Below are 19571 nucleotides of genomic sequence, written 5' to 3' on the forward strand. Positions count from 1 at the left end.
CTGACCATGGGAGCGTCAGGTCCATGAGATGTGGAGACCAGGTGACTTTTCAGACCTCTTCCAGGCCAGGGGGTCCAGCATCCTTTGGGTGCACTTGGCTTGGTTTACCTTTAGGGGCCCCCCTATCCTGAGATAGTGGTTTCCTCCAGAGGGGACGAGGTGCTACCGGGGCATGGAAGGTGTCGCTCGTTTGTGGCACGTTCTCCACTGCTCCCGGTGCCCCAGGACACTCCAGGCTTGAAACCCAAACCCGCTCAGGCTTTCTGGAGGTGAGCCAGCACAGGACACTGAGGCCTGAGCGGAATACAGTAGGTATTTCTTTCTTGTTTCCCTTTCTGTTTACAAATTTGGGCTTTATATTGGAGTGTAATTGATTTACAATGTTTTGTTTGTTTTAAATGTACAGCAAGGTGATACATTTTTATATATACAGAGAGCTGTTCTTTTATGGATTCTTTTCCTGTTCAGCTTATTGGCCAATGTTGTGTAGAGTTCCCTCTGCTCACAGTAGATCCCATGTGACTGTCTATTTTATATGTGAATATATATATATATATATAAGTTCAGTCACTCAGTCATGTCTGACTCTTTGTGACTCCATGGACTGCAGCACTGCCAGGCTTCCCTGTCGATATATGTATATGTATATATATATACACACACACACATATATATAAGTGTGTATCTGTGAATGCCAACCTTCTAACTTACTGCTCCTCACTCCCCTTGCCCCTGGGTAATCATAAGTTTGTTTTCTAGGGCTGTCAGTCTGTTGCTACTTGTAAATCAGTTAAATTTTATCAGATTTTCAAATTCACACATAAATGGTAACATGTTGTTTTTTTTTTTCTCTTAGTTAACTTTGTATGATCATGTCTCGGTCATTGTTGTTGCTGCAAATGGCATCATCTCACCCTTTTCTATGAGTAATATCGCATTGTAAATATGGGCCATATCTCCTTTCTCCATTCCTGTGTCATTGGGCATTTTGGTGACTTCCCTGTCCTGGTATTGTAAATAGTGCTGCAGTGCTCCTTGGAGTACATGCGACTTTTTGAATGATGGTTTCATCCAAATAGGCCCAGAAGTGGAACTGCAGGATCTTAATGTAGCTCTGGTTTTCCTTTCCTATGGTGCTTCCATAGCACCTTATCAGCTATTTACATTCCCATACAGGCGCAGGAGGGAAGATTTCCTCTTCTCCATGCCCCTCTCATATTGATTTTTGTAGATTTTTGCAGGTGGCCATTTCTGTCTGGTTGGAGAAGACACCCAGTTGTCAGTTTCACTTACATTTCTTAAATAATTAGCAATGTGGAGCATGTTATCCTGTGCTTTTGTATTAAACAGTGTGAGTGTAGTTTCTCTCTTGCAATTGGATTCTTGAAAGTCGGCTCTGTTTTTTAAAACATTTATTCATTTGTTTGGCTATGTCAGGTCTTAGAGTAGCCCCATGGCATGTGGGATCTTAGTTCCTGGACCAGGGATTGACCAGGTGTCCAGTGCATTGGAAGGCGAATTCCTAACCTCTGGACCGCAAGGGAAGTCCCAAGTCTGCCCTCTTTTGAATTCTTTATCGATTCCCTGCCTTTTGACTTTTTTTTTTTTTTTTTGACATTTCTTGAGGGCAGGTGTCCTTTACAGCCCCGCAGGCTTTGTGAATATGAAGTGCCCTTCAACTGCAGTGGGCTGTCCTGGTGGCTCAGTGGTAAAGAATCCGCCTGTAATGCTGGAAGTGCAGGAAATGTGTGGGAGACACGGGTTCTATCCCTGGGGTCAGGAAAATCCCCTGGAGGAAGAAATGGCAACCTTCTCCAGTATTCCTGCCTGGAAAATTCTAAAGAGACAGGGGTAGCGGGCTATGGTCCACGGGGATCACAAAGAGGTGGACACGACTGAGCACGCCCGCCTCCTTGCAGATTAAGCTGCGTGGTTGTCAAGTTGTTCTGCGACGTGTCCACAAGGGGGCAGCACTTCCTCGTGCCTCACTCTGATAACTCTTGTCTTGTTCAGCCGCCCAATCTTGTTCAACTCTTCGCGACCCCATGGACTGCAGCACACTAGGTTTCCCTGTCCTTCACTAGCTCCAGATATAAATGATATGGAGAAAAATAAAAGAGGGGTGAGGCGAAAGGATAAGAATTGCTGGGGAAGGGACAGTTAAGAACTTAAATAAGATGCTTAGGGAAATTCAGTTCAGTTGCTCAGTTGTGTCGGACTCTTTGTGACCCCATCCATGGACTGCAGAACACCAAGCCTCCCTGTCCATCACCAACTCCTGGTGTTTACCCAAACTCATGCCCATTGAGTTGGTGATGCCATCCAACCATCTTATCCTCTGTCGTCCCCTTCTCCTCCTGCCTTCAATCTTTCCCAGCATCAGCGTCTTTTCAAATGAGTCAGCTCTTCACATCAGGTGGCCAAAGTATTGGAGCCTCAGCTTCACCATCAGTCCTTCCAATGAACACTCAGGACTGATCTCCTTTAGGATGGACTGTTTGGATCTCCTTGCAGTCCAAGGGACTCTCAAGAGTCTTCTCCAACACCACAGTTTAAAAGCATCAATTCTTCACATTCAGCTTTCTTTATAGTCCAAATCTCACATCCATACATGACGACTGGAAAAACCATAGCTTTGACTAGACAGACCTTTGCTGGCAAAGTAATGTCTCTGCTTTTTAATATGCTGTCCAGGTTGGTCATAACTTTCCTTCCAAGAAGTAAGCATCTTTTAATTTCATGGCTGCAGTCACCATCTGCAGTGATTTTGGAGCCCCCCAAAATAAAGTCTCTCACTGTTTCCGCTGTTTCTCCATCTATTTCCCATGAAGTGATGGGACCAGATGCCATGATCTTAGTTTTCTGAATGTTGAGGTTTAAGCCAACTTTTTCACTCTCCTCTTTCACTTTCATCAAGAGACTCTTTAGTTCTTCTTCACTTTCTGCCATAAGGGTTGTGTAATCTGCCTATCTGTATATCTGAGATTATTGATATTTCTTCTGGAAATCTTGATTCTAGCTTGTGCTTCATCCAACCCAGCGTTTCTCATGATGTACTCTGCATATAAGTTATACAAGCAGGGTGACGATATACAGCCTTGATGTACTCCTTTTCCTATTTGGAACCAGTCTGTTGTTTCACGTCCAGTTCTAACTGTTGCTTCCTGACATGCACACAGATTTCTCAAGAGGCAGGTCAGGTGGTCTGGTATTCCATCTCTTTCAGAATTTTCCAGTTTATTGTGATGCACACAGTCAAAACCTTTGGTGTAGTCAATAAAGCAGAAATAGATGTTTTTCTGGAACTCTCTTGCTTTTTCGATAATCCAGTGGAAAATTGGCAATTGATCTCTAGTTCCATGGAGGCTTGGGGAAGGCCTCGCTGATAAACTGACATGTGAACAAAGACCTGAAAGAAGTGGCGTTTTTTGTTTTGTTTTTTCTTTAACGGCTGCAGCCCAGGGAGGGTAAACAGTGCAAAAACCTCAAAGAGAAGCAGGCAGGGCGTGTTCCAACCCTACTTGGTCAGTGACCCTACCCAGATAACCTGTCTTATTCCAAAACCTACCCCATCCCACCGTTATTCCTTTATCCAGCTTCATTTTATCCCCCACACAAAATTTTTCAATGTATTATAACATGTTTATTACGTCTGTTTTCTGTTTTGTGCGAGAGCGAGCGTCTTTGCCTGTCTGGTTCGCCCATTGCAGCCAAAGCCTTTAGTAGTGTGAGACACACCGCAGAAGCTTGACAGGAGGCTCTGGGATGAGAAGAACGCGCGGTTGAGGTAAGGAAGAAGAGACCCGACCTCCTGATGCCTTGGTTGGGGGAAACTCTCTGCGAGTGGAATACAGGTAAGAAGCCCGCACGGCCCAGCGTCCAGATTCCCCCGGCCTGGTGCGCGTCTCTGCGCATGCGCCGAGAGCGGCCGATCCGCGCGTTTCATTGGCTGCGGCCAGGGGAATTGCGCATGCGCACTCCTCCCGCGTGTTCCTGTGTGGTGGGTTTTGCTCTCCAGCCTCCGCTGTATCCGTGGCAGCCCATCTTCCCATCCGGGGCCCCCGTGCGTTCTGGAGCTCGGAATGTTCCCAGAACTCAATAACCTTCTCAACACCACCCCTGAAGGGGCGGAGCAGGTAAGAGGTCGCAAGGTCGAGGAGGAGGTTGGATTCTGGGAGCGTGGCCCAAGACCGGACACCCGGATGAAGCGCGCGCAGACCCGTGGGAAATCACGTGATGTCCGTGGCCGGGGGGTGCCTGGGAGTTGTAGTCCGCAGAGGGCCCGCCCCCAAGGCTGGGCTGGACGCTTAGGCCTGCGAAAGGTGGGCATCCTGCGCGTTTTCGAAGGTCACGTGCGCCCTTGAAAGACCGCAGCAAGCACGTTATACGTTTGGGTTGACTTAAGTGTATAGGCGACCCTTGTGCGTGTTCACCGTGGTGGGAGCCCTAGCGCCCAAACAGAGGTTGGTGGTGGTGGTTTAGTCGCTCTGTCCGTGTCCGACTCTTTGTGACCCCATGGACCGTAGCCCGCCAGTCTCTTCTGTCCGTGGGATTCTCCAAGGAAGAATACTGGAGTGGATTACCATTCCCTTCTCCAGGGGATCTTCCCGACGCAGGGATGGAACTGCCTGTCCCGCGTCTCTTGCCTTAACAGGCGGATTCTTGACCACTGAGCCACCTGGAACACCCCAGCCCCCCGCCCCGCCCACCATCATAAGGGAGCAACTTCCTAACGACCTTAAGCCCCCTCTGTCCCGGGAGCACTCGGCAGGTTTCAGCGAACACTTCTGCTCGTCTTCCTCCTCATGTTTTTGAACAGTGCTCTCTGAAGCTGCTCGCAGCCAACGTTTGATTGCACAACCCCGCCTTTGGCACCACAGCCTCCCTACTCTGTTTTCTTCGCTCTCTCCTTTCCACGGTCTAGAGCAACTCAAAAATGTTCATGCGTTAGTCCGAGGGTTGCCTCTCCTAGGAACATAGGTGATTTATTTCATAACTCCTGTCTTTCTGATGAAATGGTAAGCTCGTCCAGGCGGCCAAGACACCTAGTGTGTAAAGTCTTTTTGTTACTCCATCAGTTCACTTCAGTCTCTCAGTCATGTCTGACTCTTGACTACCCCATGAATCACAGCACACCAGGCCTCCCTGTCCATCACCAACTCCCGGAGTTCACTCAAACTCATGTCCATCGAGTCGGTGATGCCATCCAGCCATCTCATCCTCAGTCGTCCCCTTCTCCTCCTGCCCCCAATCCCTCCCAGCATCAGAGTCTTTTCCAATGAGTCAACTCTTCGCATGAGGTGGCCAAAGTACTGGAGTTTCAGCTTTAGCATCATTCCTTCCAAAGAAATCCCAGGGCTGATCTCCTTCAGAATGGACTGGTTGGATCTCCTTGCAGTCCAAGGGACTCTCAAGAGTCTTCTCCAGCACCACAGTTCAAAAGCATCAATTCTTCAGCGCTCAGCTTTCTTCACAGTCCAACTCTCACATCCATACATGACCTCAGGAAAAACCATAGCCTTGACTAGACGGACCTTTGTTGGCAAAGTAATGTCTCTGCTTTTGAATATGCTATCTAGGTTGGTCATAACTTTTCTTCCAAGGAGTAAGCGTCTTTTGATTTCATGGCTGCAGTCACCATCTGCAGTGATTTTAGAGCCCCATGAAATAAAGTCTGACACTGTTTCCCTGTTTCCCCATCTATTTCCCATGAAGTGATGGGACTGGATGCCATGATCTTCGTTTTCTGAATGTTGAGCTTTAAGCCAACTTTTTCACTCTCCACTTTCACTTTCATCAAGAGGCTTTTTTGTTCCTCTTCACTGTCTGCCATAAGGGTGGTGTCATCTGCATATCTGAGGTTATTGATATTTCTCCTGGCAATCTTGATTCCAGATTGTGCTTCTTCCAGTCCAGCGTTTCTCATGATGTACTCTGCATATAAGTTAAATAAGCAGGGTGACAATATACAGCCTTGACGTACTCCTTTTCCTATCTGGAACCAGTCTGTTGTTCCGTGTCCAGTTCTAACTGTTGCTTCCTGACCTGCATACAGGTTTCTCAAGAGGCAGATCAGGTGGTCTGGTATTCCCATCTCTTGAAGAATTTTCCACAGTTCATTGTGATCCACACAGTCAAAGGCTTTGGCATAGTCAATAAAGCAGAAATAGATGTTTTTCTGGAACTCTCTTGCTTTTTCCATGATCCAGCAGATTGGCAATTTGATCTCTGGTTCCTCTGCCTTTTCTAAAACCAGCTTGAACATCTGGAAGTTCACGGTTCACGTATTGCTGAAGCCTGGCTTGGAGAATTTTGAGCATTACTTTGCTAGCGTGTGAGATGAGTGCAATTGTGCGGTAGTTTGAGCATTCTTTGGCATTGCCTTTCTTTGGGATTGGAATGAAAACTGACCTTTTCCAGTCCTGTGGCCACTGCTGAGTTTTCCAAATTTGCTGGCATATTGAGTGCAGCACTTTCACAGCATCATCTTTCAGGATTTGAAAGAGCTCAACTGGAATTCCATAGTCCCAGGCAAATAGTTTTCAGTAAATCCTTGTGCATTTTAATTGCCCCGCAGTTTTTCTCTGCCCAAGCCTCCAGATGGCGCTGCTGACCTTGCCAGTTCCTACTTACTAGCACCTCCAAAGACCAAACCGAGGGCTACAATGAGGGATAGAAGTGGGCACCAGGAAATGACAGTGCCAGGGGTAAACTTCAGAGTCTGCTAGTGTAATCTTTCATATTTTATGAGAGGAAAAAATATCAGGACAACAGAGAGATGACCTTCCCTATCACTGACAAGGAACAAAGGCTGACTGGAGCGGGACAGCCAGCCCCTGCAAAGGCCATCTTTGGAGGTCTTTCCCGGGCTCTCCACAATGAGGGCTCTGCCTGACGCAGTTCCCAAGGCCACTGGGAGGAGGACTTTGATCCCGGCTGTCTCTTGGAACAACTGCTTTCTCATCCCCTGCCTATGGGACAGAATTGGCATAAGGATTAGAGTTAGGGAGGACATTGGATTAAATGACCTTTTAGAAGACCCCTTGCAATATGGAAAGTCAGTGATTTTTATTGGGTTCTGATGGTAAAATCTTACTTTGTTCAGGATTTAATTTTCTCAATGGCACTCTACTCCAGTACTCTTGCCTGGAAAATCCCATGGACGGAGGAGCCTGGTGGGCTGCAGTCCATGGGGTCGTGAAGAGTCGGACACGACTGAGCGACTTCACTTTCACTTTTCACTTTCATGTATTGGAGAAGGAAATGGCAACCCACTCCAGTATTCTTGCCTCCCCTGTCCCAGGGACAGGGGAGCCTGGTGGGCTGCCATCTATGGGGTTGCACAGAGTCGGACATGACTGATGTGACTTAGCAGCAGCAGCAAGACTGGAGAGGAGTGAGGAAAAGAAGGGATTTTGTTCTCCGTTGCCTGGGGAAGATGATAGCTTGAGATAGGCTTGCCCAAAATAAGTACGTTTAATACAGATCACTTTCATTGTTGGTTTTTCTATAATTTTTACTTATTTTCTTCTTTTTCTGGTTAAATACACAAATACACACACACATGAGTCTCCAGGTATAGAAATTTAAAAGTAGACACAATCCACTAGATTTTGACACTCAGTTGACCTCTTTCCAGGGAGTCTAATGCATCTTTTTGTGTTCTTCTTAACTTTTAGGGGAAGCTGACTCTACTCTGTGATGCCAAGACAGATGGCAGTTTCCTTGTGCACCACTTTCTCTCCTTCTACCTCAAAGGTATAAGACTATAGAAAAAGAAAATCCAAGGCCGGGGCGGGGGATGGGGGCGGAAAGAGGCCTGTTTCAGGTAGCACTAGAAATAGTATTAACTAGTCAGGCCTTTGGTGTTTGGGTAACCAGATGGCTATTTGTTAGTTAATGGGATTCATGGCCCATCTTGTTCCCACCTCTACCATACCAGCGACTGCCGTGTATTCACTGTATCCAGTATTGCCTTCCATTTCTCCACCCCCTGTGCAGGCACTGACTCCCTTAGGGCCTTGTGTGGCCTCTTCATTCTGTTGATCCTTGGGCCTTGGGTGTTTGAAGTCTCGAGGCATCAACCCGTTAACACTTTGCTCTGGCAATAGATGCTTCCTAAGGAACAGAGGCGGGAAAAAAACAGAAAACAGCTCTGCAGTTCACATACAGAAATCGATTAGAAGAAGAAAACAGCCAAATGAAAAATAAAGACTTAACTGATTCTCCTTGAGTCCCCACTGAGCCAGGCCAGGATACAAGGTTGACCTTTGGCACTCTGAGTTGTAATCATTTACAGCTTTGAAAGTGATTTTCCTTTCTAGATGGTGTTATTGTCAGCTTATACAGAGCAAGAGCATCTACAGATAAGTTCTTAGAATTAATTAAGTTCATAAGGTAGCTAGAGTTTCTTTGTGTTCTTCTTATATCCTCGGGTATTAGACTGGTTTAAAAATTCAGTTGTATCTCTGTAACCAGCAAGGAGTTAGAAAAATACAGCTTTTTAAAAACTATAATGTATTTTCAGGGGAACAAACTAAGGTTCCTGGTGATACATCTCACAGGTGAAGTACATCTCAGAATCAATGAAATAAGATATTATTATTAATATAAGGTATAATTATTAATATGAAAAAAGTACATCTTCAAATCAAATTGAGTATGTCAGGTTGCAAGGCATGGGTTCTCTAGATCTGCCTCAGTTCTTTTGTTTCCAGAGGCAAGAAGTATCTGAGACTGATTGTAAATAGAGAGTTGGTTAAAAATCAGTTTATTTTGTTTTCCAGCCAATTGTAAAGTCTGCTTTGTGGCCCTCGTCCAGTCCTTTAGTCACTATAATATGGTGGGGCAGAAGCTGGTAAGTATGTTAGACCTCTGTGATGAGACCCCTGAGTGAGTGTGTGCGCCAGGCATACGTATGCTGTCAGGCTGGGCTTCCCTGTTTGGGTTGCAGGGAACTTAGAAAGCGAAGGACTAAGGAAATCATGGGATCCTGAACCCTTTATCTGAAGGGCAAGGGCAGCATCTCTGCGTGTTTTGTTCATTTGTCAAGTGTTTAGAACCAGACCTGTTATGGATTAAATCAAACCCTTCTCCACTGAGTCTGGACCAGTTAAGGTTTCTTCCTTCTCAGGGTGAACATTAATCTTGTCCCCAGTGGGTTAGAGATCACAGCTTGGTCTCTGCCCAGCTGAGTATCTCCCACTGTCTCTCCCTTAGTCTAGGGCTTTTGTCACACGCCCCTCACCTCATCTTGGTTTGCCCCTTGTCTTACTAAATGCAGCCATGCAAGAGTAAGATGTCTGAGAGGCTGGTGACCCTCCTGGCACCTCACCTGGCACATTACTTGTGACCTGTGACCAGGTGAATTTCTGGGGCTCTTGTTGTTACGTGTTTTTGGTTTAAGTCAGGCTCAGAGTGGGAGAGAACCAGGCCATGCATCAGCAGTGATCTTCGAAATGACAGCCTTACTGTCAGTCCTCTTCTCTGATGGGGGGAACCAGTGAGAGAGCGAGAGGGTTTCCCATGCTTTGCAGGGAAGGGAGAAGTTCCTGTGCCAGAGGTCAGAGCACAGGCTCAGGGAGCACAGTCGTGTCAGGAACACGGTTGCATTCCAGGTCGGTGAGGCGTGTGTTTGGCCCTGGCATCTGTGAGCTAGGATGAGAAAGGCGTGTATTCTCATATCTGGTTTGGCTGCTTTTCCTGTTACCTTTGACTCACCAACCCGGCAGGAATGGCATGCACAGCTCTGGGTGTGCCCAGCACTAGAGCGTGAGTTTCCGTCCTCTTGCTGTAGTGCTGTTCTTACATCAGTACAGTAGTCATGAGCAAGAGCAAAGGAGACGGTCAGGAGTCCTTCTCTCTGCCAGGAGGGCCGTTGTTGCTAATGGTGCTGCACAGTGAACACCAGTGTGTGACTGAGCGATCAAGGCCTGGTCTGGGGACACAAGGAGTCTGAGTTCTATGTCACCTGCTGCTTCTGCAGAACCACGGGTTGCATGTCTGGACAGTGTCACCATCACGGGATGTTGAAATGCAGATTCCCAGGCCCTGCCCCTAAGGCTTCTAGCCCTGGAGTAGGGCCCAGAGATGTGCATTTTAATCAGGTATCTCAGGAGATTCTTGTTTTAATTTTTAATTTTTGGTTATGTTGGGTCTTCATTGCTGAGGGTGCTTTTCTCTTGCTGTGGTGCGTGGGCTTCTCATTGCAGTGGGCTCTCTTGTTGGGAAGCACAGGCTCTAGGGCGTGTGGGCTTCAGTAGCTCTAGTTCCCAGGCTCAGAGCACATGCCCCACAGTTGTGGCGCAGGGGCTTAATTGCTCTTGACACACGTGGGATCCTCCCAGTTCAGGGGTCAGACCCGTATCTTCTGCATTAGCAGGCAGATCTTTACACTCAGCCACCAAGAAAGCCCTCAGGAGATTCTTAATTACATGGTTCATAAAGACCCATGTTTACGAAGCACTGGTCGGGAGCAGGGGTTGAGCAGCCACAGTCTGCACCCCCTGTTTTCTGTACGTGAAGTTTTATTGGAGCACAGCCACCCCCATCTGTGGCTGCTATGAGAGCAGAGTTGAGCTGTTGCAACAGAGACTGTCACCCCACCACCACGTTACTATTTACTTTCTGTTTTTAAATGTACTTTATTTTGTAACTACATGCCCTTAAAAAGGCAACTTTATATTACTATCATAAAGTAAAAAGCAGTACTAGGTAAAAAATAAGTATATAAGCAAAAGAAGGTAAGTTTTTTAAGAAATGTGACAAGTAGAGACTTCCCTGGTGGTCCAGTGGCCAAGACTTTGTGTCCCCAGTGAAAGGGGCCCGGATTCGATCCCTGGTCAGGGAACTAGACCCCTCATGGTGCAGCAAAAGAGCCTGCGTGCCACAACTAAGACCCAGTGCAGCCAAGTAAGAAAAGAAGAGAGTTAACAAAAAAAATTTGTTTTAAGAAAATGTGAAAACTACATGTAAATGCACATCTGACAATAGAATACGGGTTGTGTGTGGGGAGCACCCAGGGGAGATAAGACCTGGGTTCCCGTGTCAGGCAGCCAGACGCACGTCCGCGGGGCTCCAAATGGGCCCGGCGCCCTCGCACCCAGGGGAGACAAGACCTGGGCTCCCGTGTCAGGCAGCCAGACGCACGTCCGCGGGGCTCCAAATGGGCCCGGCGCCCTCGCACCCAGGGGAGACAAGACCTGGGCTCCCGTGTCAGACAGCCAGACGCACGTCCGCGGGGCTCCAAATGGGCCCGGCGCCCTCGCACCCAGGGGAGACAAGACCTGGGCTCCCGTGTCAGGCAGCCAGACGCACGTCCGCGGGGCTCCAAATGGGCCCGGCGCCCTCGCACCCAGGGGAGACAAGACCTGGGCTCCCATGTCAGGCAGCCAGACGCACGTCCGCAGGGCTCCAAACGGGCCCGGCGCCCTCTCAGGAGCTGGCGTCCTGGAGTCGTGAGCCCCTTGGTGCCAAGTCCTCTCCGATGAGGCCCCCGCCAGCCCAGGAACTCACTCTCCTCTCCGTGGTCGGGTGCAGGGTGTCAGCCTGACCACAGCGCGGGAACGCGGGCAGCTGGTGGTCCTCGAGGGTCTCAAGTCCGCGGTGGACATCTTCTTCCGGCCCCAGGAGGAGCCGCACCCCCTGCAGTTCCTCAGGTCAGTCAGCCTGCAGGTGGGCCCCGCCCCGGGTCTCCGTGTAACCCCTTTGTCTCTCCCCGACGTAGGAGGGCAGAGCTGGCTGCAGAAGGCAGGCACTGCCCAGGTGTCTCGGCATCACTCAAGGTCGTCGCCTCTGTCAGAGGCTGTGTGCCTGTCCCGGAAGCTGTAGAAAGCTAAGGAGCCCACGAAGATGGGAGATCCTGCATGCTGCAAATAAGAACCAGCACAGCCAAATCAATAAATAATGTTAAAAAAAAAAAGGCCAAGTGTGTGGCCTGTGTGTGTGGCCTTGCACACAGCCTGTCCCGTCTCTGAAGCTGGTGTCTTTGAATGGGTGGGCCTGGTCTCCATCTGAGCCCAGATTGTATAGACAGCATCATTCTACCTGCTGTTAGCAGGGTTTGGCCCTGGAGTGTGGGGCCGTGAGGCCGGTACCTATGCCCCGGGCTCTGATTTCTGAGCCCACCTCCCCACCACCCCCATTGCTGGGAGACCACTGCTGCAGTCACTGGGGAGGCGGAGGTAGCGGGGCCAGTAGTAGGTCAGACCTGGTCCGAACATGAGCGCTCAGGCTGCTGCTCACACCTGGACGCGTGAACTGCTGTTGAGCTTTCATCCTCAGTTATGACCTCCCAGGAAGGCCTCTCCCTTTAAAGCAGAGGCCTTAAGCCCTTGGACTGAGAGGCTGTGTGGGCCTCTGGGGGGTTTATTTCTGTGTCCCTGAGTTGCTAGCACAGTGCTCTGTACCCAGCAGGCCTCAGGGAATAGTTGAACTGAAATAAACATGCCCACGGGAGCGTGCCTTTTCTTTCCAGGCAGCTCATGAGCCTCTTGGTGCCAAGCACTGGACCCACTTTTTTCCCTCCCCCATCCCCTCCACCCCTCACCCCCCGTGCTGCTGAGTTGTCTCTTGAACATCTGGAGAGCACGTGAGCTGTCTGGTGACTTCTGCCCTGTGTCCCAGGGAGGCCAATGCTGGGGACCTGCAGCCGCTGTATGCATTTGTGCGGGACGCCCTGGAGCCTGTGGACTGTGGGGAGGCCGCCTGGAGGTGCCCGGTGCTGCTGGTGGATGACCTTAGCGTGCTGCTGAGCCTGGGCGTGGGGCCGGTGGCGGTGCTGGACTTCGTCCATTACTGCAGGGCCACCGTGTGCCGGGAATGGAAGGTAATCGGGCGCTGCACCCCGAGGTCCTGCCGTGAACCCCACGGGCCCAGAGGGCCACTTGCTGGCAGTTATCTCTTCTGTCTGATGGCTCGGGGCTTTTTCTTTACTCCGGCAGCCCCAGAAATCTTCACCCCATGCAGCCTGCACTGTGCTACCTGCCATTGCTAAAAAGTAAGATCCTGAAAACTGAAGGGTGCCTGGCCCTGACTGTAGTGGGGTTGGCCACGTGTGGTCCTGCGTCTGTCCCCGCTCTGCCACACGACAGTAACGCTCTGAGTGTGTTTTGAAGGTCAGTTAAGATAATAGATGTAAAACTGCTTTAAGGATTGTGAGGTGAAGGGACTTGCCTGGCAGTGCAATGGTTAAGATTCTGTGATTCCACTGCAGGGGGCATGGGTTCGATCCCTGGTCAAAGAACTGTGATCCTACGTGCCACACAGTGTGTCCCAAAACAAAAACAATATGAAAATTGCGAGGTGCAATGCAGGGGTAGGGTGTAACCTTCATTGTTAAGTTATGAGGCAAAAATAGAGATTTTGCCTCATAGGGATTTTAGCAAAACAGTAACACCTGTGGTACCCACCTCCCAGGAACCAGACTGCAAGAATTAAGTGAGGGGGAGCTTACAGACATCAGCTGAGCGTGTGTCCCACAGGGCCAGGTTGGGCACAGGGCAGTGGGGACGGGGGAAGTGGATTAGTCAGGGTGTGTGGATCCAGCGGTGCATGCCACTCACCTCCTGCGTGCAGGGTCCTGCCTGGAAGCTGGATTTAGGGGACCTTAGGCCATCCTGCCTACAGTCGCAGGGCCGGGCGCCAGGGTGATGGGGAAAGAATGGGGGGGGGGACGTGTAAGGGGCCTCAGGACACAGTTCAGCGGGGCTGGGGGAGGAGTGAAGCAGGCAGTCAGTTTGTGCAGCTCAGCCTGCCGTGTGGCCCACTGTGCTGTGTGCAGTCGCTCAGTCGTGTCCGACTCTTTGTGACCCCGTGGAGTGTAGCCCGCCAGGCTCTTCTGTTCATGGCATTCTCCAGGCAAGAATACTGGAGTGGGTGGCTGTTCCCTTGTCCAGGGGAGTCTTCCCAATCCAGGGATCAAAGCCAGGTCTCCCGCATCGCAGGCGGGTTCTTTACCACCTGAACCACTGGAGTGGTAGCCTATCCCTTCTCCAGGGGATCTTCCCGACCCAGGAATTGAACCGGGGTCTCCTGCATTGGAGGCGGATTCTTTACCAGCTGAGCTACCAGGGAAGCCCCGTGTGGGCCACTATCAGCTTCTTTTTGTAAAAATACTTATATTAATTAAGAAAGTAAAACTTGGAAATAGTTTAATAGAGAAAATAGTTTAATACTAAAATTTCAATATTTTTATATTATAAAGTTTTTAATATTTTAATTAAAGTTTTAATATTAAAATAGTTTAATAAAGAAAAAAAGAAGATATAAACAGGATATAAAGTCTACTGTAGCAAAAAGTAGGTCTCTCCTTCCCTCCCTCATATATCCTTCCGGAGCGTCTGAGCAGTCATAAATGCATTTGTATGTATGCTCATCTCCCTGCTTTTCTTTTCACATTCCGAGTAACCCACCATCCACACAGTTTGGTACTTCTTTTCATTTACTAACACACAGTGTGTGTTTTGCTGTCCACTGCCCCCGAAACAGAACACACTGATCTGCTTTATTCTTTTTCACGACTGGATGCTCTTCCTTGCTTACAGACAAACTGAGCTGGACGTCCAGGCTGGGTGTGCTGGTGAAGCTGTTCCAGCAGACGATTGCAGGCCCGAGCCCTGAGCCCAGTCCCGTGAGAGGGTGTGCAGGGCAGCGGAGGCTCCCAGAGACCCGCGTGTCTTGAGCCTGGCGTCCCTCCTGACAGCCTGTATCTGTTGCAGGGAAACGTCGTGGCCCTCGTACATGACAGTGGAGATGCCGAGGACGAGGAGAGCGACGTCCTGCTGAATGGCCTTAGTCACCAGAGCCACCTGATCCTGCGGGCTGAGGGCCTGGCCACCGGCTTCTGCAAAGACGTGCACGGGCAGGTGCGCGGGGCCCTGGCTCACTGGGAGCTGCTCGCCTCCTCTGTGCGCCCCACTGCCCCGGGACAGTGTCGGGCACGGGCAGGTGCGCGGGGCCCTGGCTCACCGGGAGCTGCTCGCCTCCTCTGTGCACCCCACTGCCCCGGGACAGTGTCGGGCCTTGGGGTAGTCCACTAGGATATGCCCTCGGGTGGGAGGGAGGTCTCAGAAGTTGTGTGAATGCAGATCCGAGTCCGCTCCAGGGGTTCTTGGCCCTGTGCACCAGGGCAGGTTTTGCACGGTGGTCATTTGCGGCCAGAGGGGAGTTCTTGGAGAGGAGATGACTGTCCCGCTATCCCCTGGGGAAGGCAGTAAACAGCAGACTTCTACCACAGGGTCATAGCAGGCTCTGTGTATTCAGGCCAACACCATTCCTTTTCAAATGGAGACTTGGGAGGCTATTCTCCTGGCTGGCGTTACTGCCACCCCCTAACCCCACCACCGGGATGTTTGGAGTACTTAGGGGGAAGCATGGAGTCCTGCCTGTGGCCTGGAAGGGAGGTCAGGTTCTCCCCATGCCCAGGGGCTGCCATGGTTCTCTGCCTTCTGAAACTTCTCTTTCGGGATCACCCCAAAGCCTTTGCCACCTCTTCCAGGTTAACTTCGCGTTGACCACTTTTGACCCATTAAGGGTGGGTGGGAGTTTTGGCCCAGAGTCATTCAGAGTCAGGTATGGAAATCAGAGCATTCGAGCAGGCTCAGAGAGGCTGTGCTGGTGGTATGCCAGGCACACCCCGAGGAGACCCTTCCACTGGCAGCGTGTGGCTCTGAAGCCGCTCAGCCCCGCAGAGCGATGTAGTCACTCAGGACAAATGTCTAGTCTTCGGAGCCTCAGAATTGAGTGTGTGCATTCTATTGCATTGGCCTTCCAAGTTCATCTAGCCCAAAAGTACAAAACCAGGCTCACAGAAAAGACCGAAAGGAAATACACGAAAGTACTTTCATGGTTTTTCTCTGGATGAGTGTTTTCTACTTTTCTTTGTCTTCCGTGTTTTCCAGGATGAGCAAATATTACTATAGTAATGGAGGGGAAACCTCTGTTTTAGGTGACGGGTAGTGAGCTTTGTTTCAGAGGTTGGTCCCATTTACCGCATCGCACCTGACCTCAGCTGAAGGTCAGTGAGGAGGCAGACAGGGTTCACACTGGAGCAGGTACTTGGGGGGCTTCTCCTCTTTCATTCTTCTCTTCGTCACTTAGCTGAGGATCCTGTGGAGAAGACCACTGCAGCCCACCACCCCCCGGGATCGAAGCCTCACGTACCAGTACAAGATACAGGACAAGAGTGTATCCTTTTTCGCCAAAGGAATGTCTCCTGCTGTTCTGTGACCTGATTTAGGGGCGGCTGAAGCTACCTGGACTATTTTTTGGTGGTGAAAGATCAAGCAACTGAGCAGAAACGGGGTCCTTTGGAGCCTTCCTCATTCAAAACGCTTTAGCTCCAACTCCCCATTTTTGGTTGTGGTGACTCAAAGCCGGAGTGGGTGTGAACGTGCCAGCCAAGAGGCAGTCCTGGATGGCAGGTGTCCCGGTGACATCTAGGATAAGTGTGGCCGATACACAGTGAGCTCCCACCTCGTGGCTTCCCGTGGATGGTCACGTTTACTTTGACCTTCATATTGCAAGGGGATTTTCTTCTTCTTCAGTCCATTGAGGAAGCAGGCTTCGAGGGGTTTGGAAGCACGTTCAGCATCATAGAGCAGGCTAAAGATTAGGAGATTAGACTACAGATTGCCAACTGACCCGCGTGGAAACCAGAGGCAGGCTCCACCCTGTTCAAAGGTTAGCTCCTCTTATTTCTGTGGTTGCTGGGTTCCTGGCCCAGCATGCCGTTGAGGCCAAGCCATCAAGGCCCTGGGCTTGGCCACACAGGGCCCCCATGGGGCACAGGTTTGCATGGCCTTGGTGAGGCCGGGAACGAATGTTTTTGCTTCCAGGCAGGCTAGGACCTTGAGGAGGAGCCAGTGCCTCGCTCTCATGTGAAGACTGAAGGCGGGGAGCTCTCGCCCAGCATCCTGTGATCCACTTACCACACTCAGCCCCTCAGTCAAGGTCACCTCAGCCTGTTTTCTTAAAATGGGTACATTCTATTGTATGTATGTTATGCTATGAAGAATTCGACCTTAAGAAATAAGTAAATGAAAAAGATAACACTGCTTTGCAGGGACTAAGGACATTTTCATAACCAGTGTTTACTTTTAACTCAGTGTGGACATGAGTTTGAGTGAACTCTGGGAGTTGGTGATGGACAGGGAGGCCTGGCGTGCTGCAATTCATGGGGTCGCAAAGAGTCGGACACGACTGAGCAACTGAACTGAACATTTTTTAGCTTTGTAAAAGGGAACAATTTATCGCCCTGCTCCTCAAGTCGTGCTGACTATTGTGTAGGTTTTTCCATTGACACAGTAGCTGCTTTTCTTCTGAAAATATGGCATTTGATAGAATATTTTAAAATTACGAGTGTAAGTCACTTAAAGTAGCTATTAAAGAATGCCATTCTTTTATTAGTACGTAAATATTTATACATGCTTCATATGAGCTGCAGTTCTGAATGGGTAAGGCACCGCAGGACGCTTTTTACATGATATGGTATTTCTTCTCTTGGTATATAAATATTTTCAGTAAACTTTTAATGTTTAATAGCTACTTAGCATTTTATGGTATCATTAATTTCTAATTTGCATAGCTATTCTCTGGGCATGTGGGTTCTGATTTTTGTAATTATAAATTACGCTGTTATGAATTTTATATACTATGCCTGTTTGGGGATTGGGCAAGTACTTGTTTCCTTAGAACATTAATCCATTCCGCAAATACTGAGCACCTTCTGAGGGTGTGGGGCTTTCCTGGTGGCTCAGATGGCAAAGAATCTGCCTGTAATGTAGGAGACCCGGGTTTGATCCCGGGGTCGGGAAGATCCTCTGGAGAAGGGCATGGCAACCCACTCCAGTATTCTTGCCTGGGAAATTCCATGGACAGAGGAGCCTGGCAGGCTGCAGTCCATGTGGTCGCAAAGAGTTGGACACGACTGAGCAACTAACGCTTTCTGAGGGTGTGACAATGACAAAATAGGTCTCTGCCCTCGTGGAACTGACATTCCAGGGGAGGAGACAGACAACAGAATTGAGAATTAAGGGATGTAGAGTTAGACCATGATCAGTGCTCTAAATAAAGCAGAGAGGAGGCCTACGAGGGTAAGGAATAATGACATTTGAGAGCCTACTCCCTGAAGTAGAATTTATGGTTGAAAGCATGGGCCGGCCCTCAGCTGTCATCAAGTCGTTCCATTCTGGATGCTGGCACCAGTTACCAGTCACCTGTTGGTTTCCTCCACCAACATCAGGTTGAAGACTAGATATGATATTCTGAATTTTCCCATGTGTATAGGATCTATTTCTCACCCTTAATCATTTACCATTTAAAAGCTGGTGTCAACCTTCTTTTTTATTCTTTGTAATATTGGGGGAAGTCAGATTTTATCATTGCCTTTGTGTATGTTTTTCTACATTCTGGTTTTTAGAAAATAATCTTCAGAAACTTTTTTAATATTCAGATACACATCAATTCAAGAAATATTTTTCAAACACCTATTTTATATAAGTTTAATAAAATAATGACACCTGCTGTACTTGAATGGGCATAGAAAATAGGAACTAAATGTGATGCAGTGGAGAAGGTAACAGGCCCATCAAGGCAGTTCAAGTAATGTGAGGCTTATAGGCTGGTGGTCTGAGGAAAGAGCAATTATTTACCCTGACTTTTTTTTTTAATTGAGGGGGCAGAGAATCAGGGAGGAATTTATGGAAGCAGTACTATTTGAACAGGACCTTGAAATGTTCTTTTTTTTTTTTTCTGATGGTATGTTAATTCTTCAGAATTCAGAAATTTATGTTTCTTCCTTGCTGGAATGAAGGTGCTATTCTTTGTTTTTTTCCCTACTTTAAAATATCAACAGTTTAAAAAATATGCTTAAAATTTAGACTTGTTTAGAATTTCTTACAGTGTTGTAATTTGTCTTCATGTTGATAGCTATTAATAAATAACCCAATAGTATTTACTAAGAAGTAATGTTCTTTTCTCTTTATGTAGTTGTGGTTTATTTATGTGTGAAGTTCATAAATGAACCTCTCTGAAATTTGTCTTTAGTAACTATTGAAAGGTTAATGTATGTCAGTATCAAGATTCTTCATTATTGGGAATTCCCTGGTGATCCAGTCATTAAGACTTGGGGTTTCCCTGCTGAGGACCCAGGTTCAATTCCGGGTCAGGGAACTAAGATCCCACAAGCTGTTTGGTGAGGCAAAAAAAAACAATAGTCTTCACTTAAAGGATATTATGCCCACTTCCTGGGTTGGCCAGAAAATTCATTTGCGTTTTTTGGCAACATCTTATAGATAAATATTGGTCCAGCCCAGTATTTAGCTAGATGAAATTTACCAGATCTTACCAAGGTGTAAAATATTCTTCAGGAACTTTTTCCTCTCATGTAAAAAACTGTAGTTGTTTGAGCATAGAGCCGTATGTGTCTCATAAACCATGTTGAGGAATTTGCTGCTTTTTATATGTTTTGAAATTCTTAGTGCTTTTTATTCTGAGGACTTGGACTTGGGTTGGTCAAGGTCAAGTAACTTTTTGGAGGTAATTTAAAACTTTTTCTTTGTTATTGGCCTTTA

At 48.5% G+C, this 19571-nt stretch overlaps 1 protein-coding gene across 3 annotated transcripts; it reads left to right on the top strand.

Annotated features, from left to right (window-relative positions):
* The first annotated feature begins 10 nt into the window (after positions 1-10).
* ELP6 (elongator acetyltransferase complex subunit 6) lies at positions 11-18962 on the top strand. 3 transcript variants are annotated; one of them, NM_001205740.1, is made up of 8 exons: positions 11-41; positions 3711-4136; positions 7680-7758; positions 8787-8857; positions 11539-11657; positions 12625-12826; positions 14718-14864; positions 16099-16606. In NM_001205740.1, exons 2-8 carry the CDS (start codon positions 4083-4085, stop codon positions 16225-16227), a joined length of 801 nt encoding a protein of 266 aa, NP_001192669.1. In that variant the 5' UTR covers positions 11-41; positions 3711-4082; the 3' UTR covers positions 16228-16606. The 3 variants fall into 3 exon arrangements, with proteins under 3 accessions (NP_001192669.1, XP_059735596.1, XP_059735597.1); XM_059879613.1 differs by lacking the exons at positions 11-41; positions 12625-12826; positions 14718-14864; positions 16099-16606 and adding an exon at positions 11726-11920 and having other exon boundaries at positions 3975-4136; XM_059879614.1 differs by lacking the exons at positions 11-41; positions 3711-4136; positions 8787-8857 and having other exon boundaries at positions 7702-7758; positions 16099-18962.
* Positions 18963-19571: the final 609 nt, after the last annotated feature.

This window comes from Bos taurus, chromosome 22 (genome assembly GCF_002263795.3).
Source record: "Bos taurus isolate L1 Dominette 01449 registration number 42190680 breed Hereford chromosome 22, ARS-UCD2.0, whole genome shotgun sequence".
NCBI classification, from domain to species: Eukaryota; Metazoa; Chordata; class Mammalia; order Artiodactyla; family Bovidae; genus Bos; species Bos taurus.

Bases quoted from the DNA above. Each gene is read 5' to 3' on its own strand.
- ELP6 (NM_001205740.1), top strand. From the start codon at position 4,083: ATGTTCCCAGAACTCAATAACCTTCTCAACACCACCCCTGAAGGGGCG. The intron at 7,759-8,786 runs GTATAAGACTAT...TTTGTTTTCCAG, and splicing joins TCTCTCCTTCTACCTCAAAG to CCAATTGTAAAGTCTGCTTT. The intron at 8,858-11,538 runs GTAAGTATGTTA...GGTCGGGTGCAG, and splicing joins ATATGGTGGGGCAGAAGCTG to GGTGTCAGCCTGACCACAGC.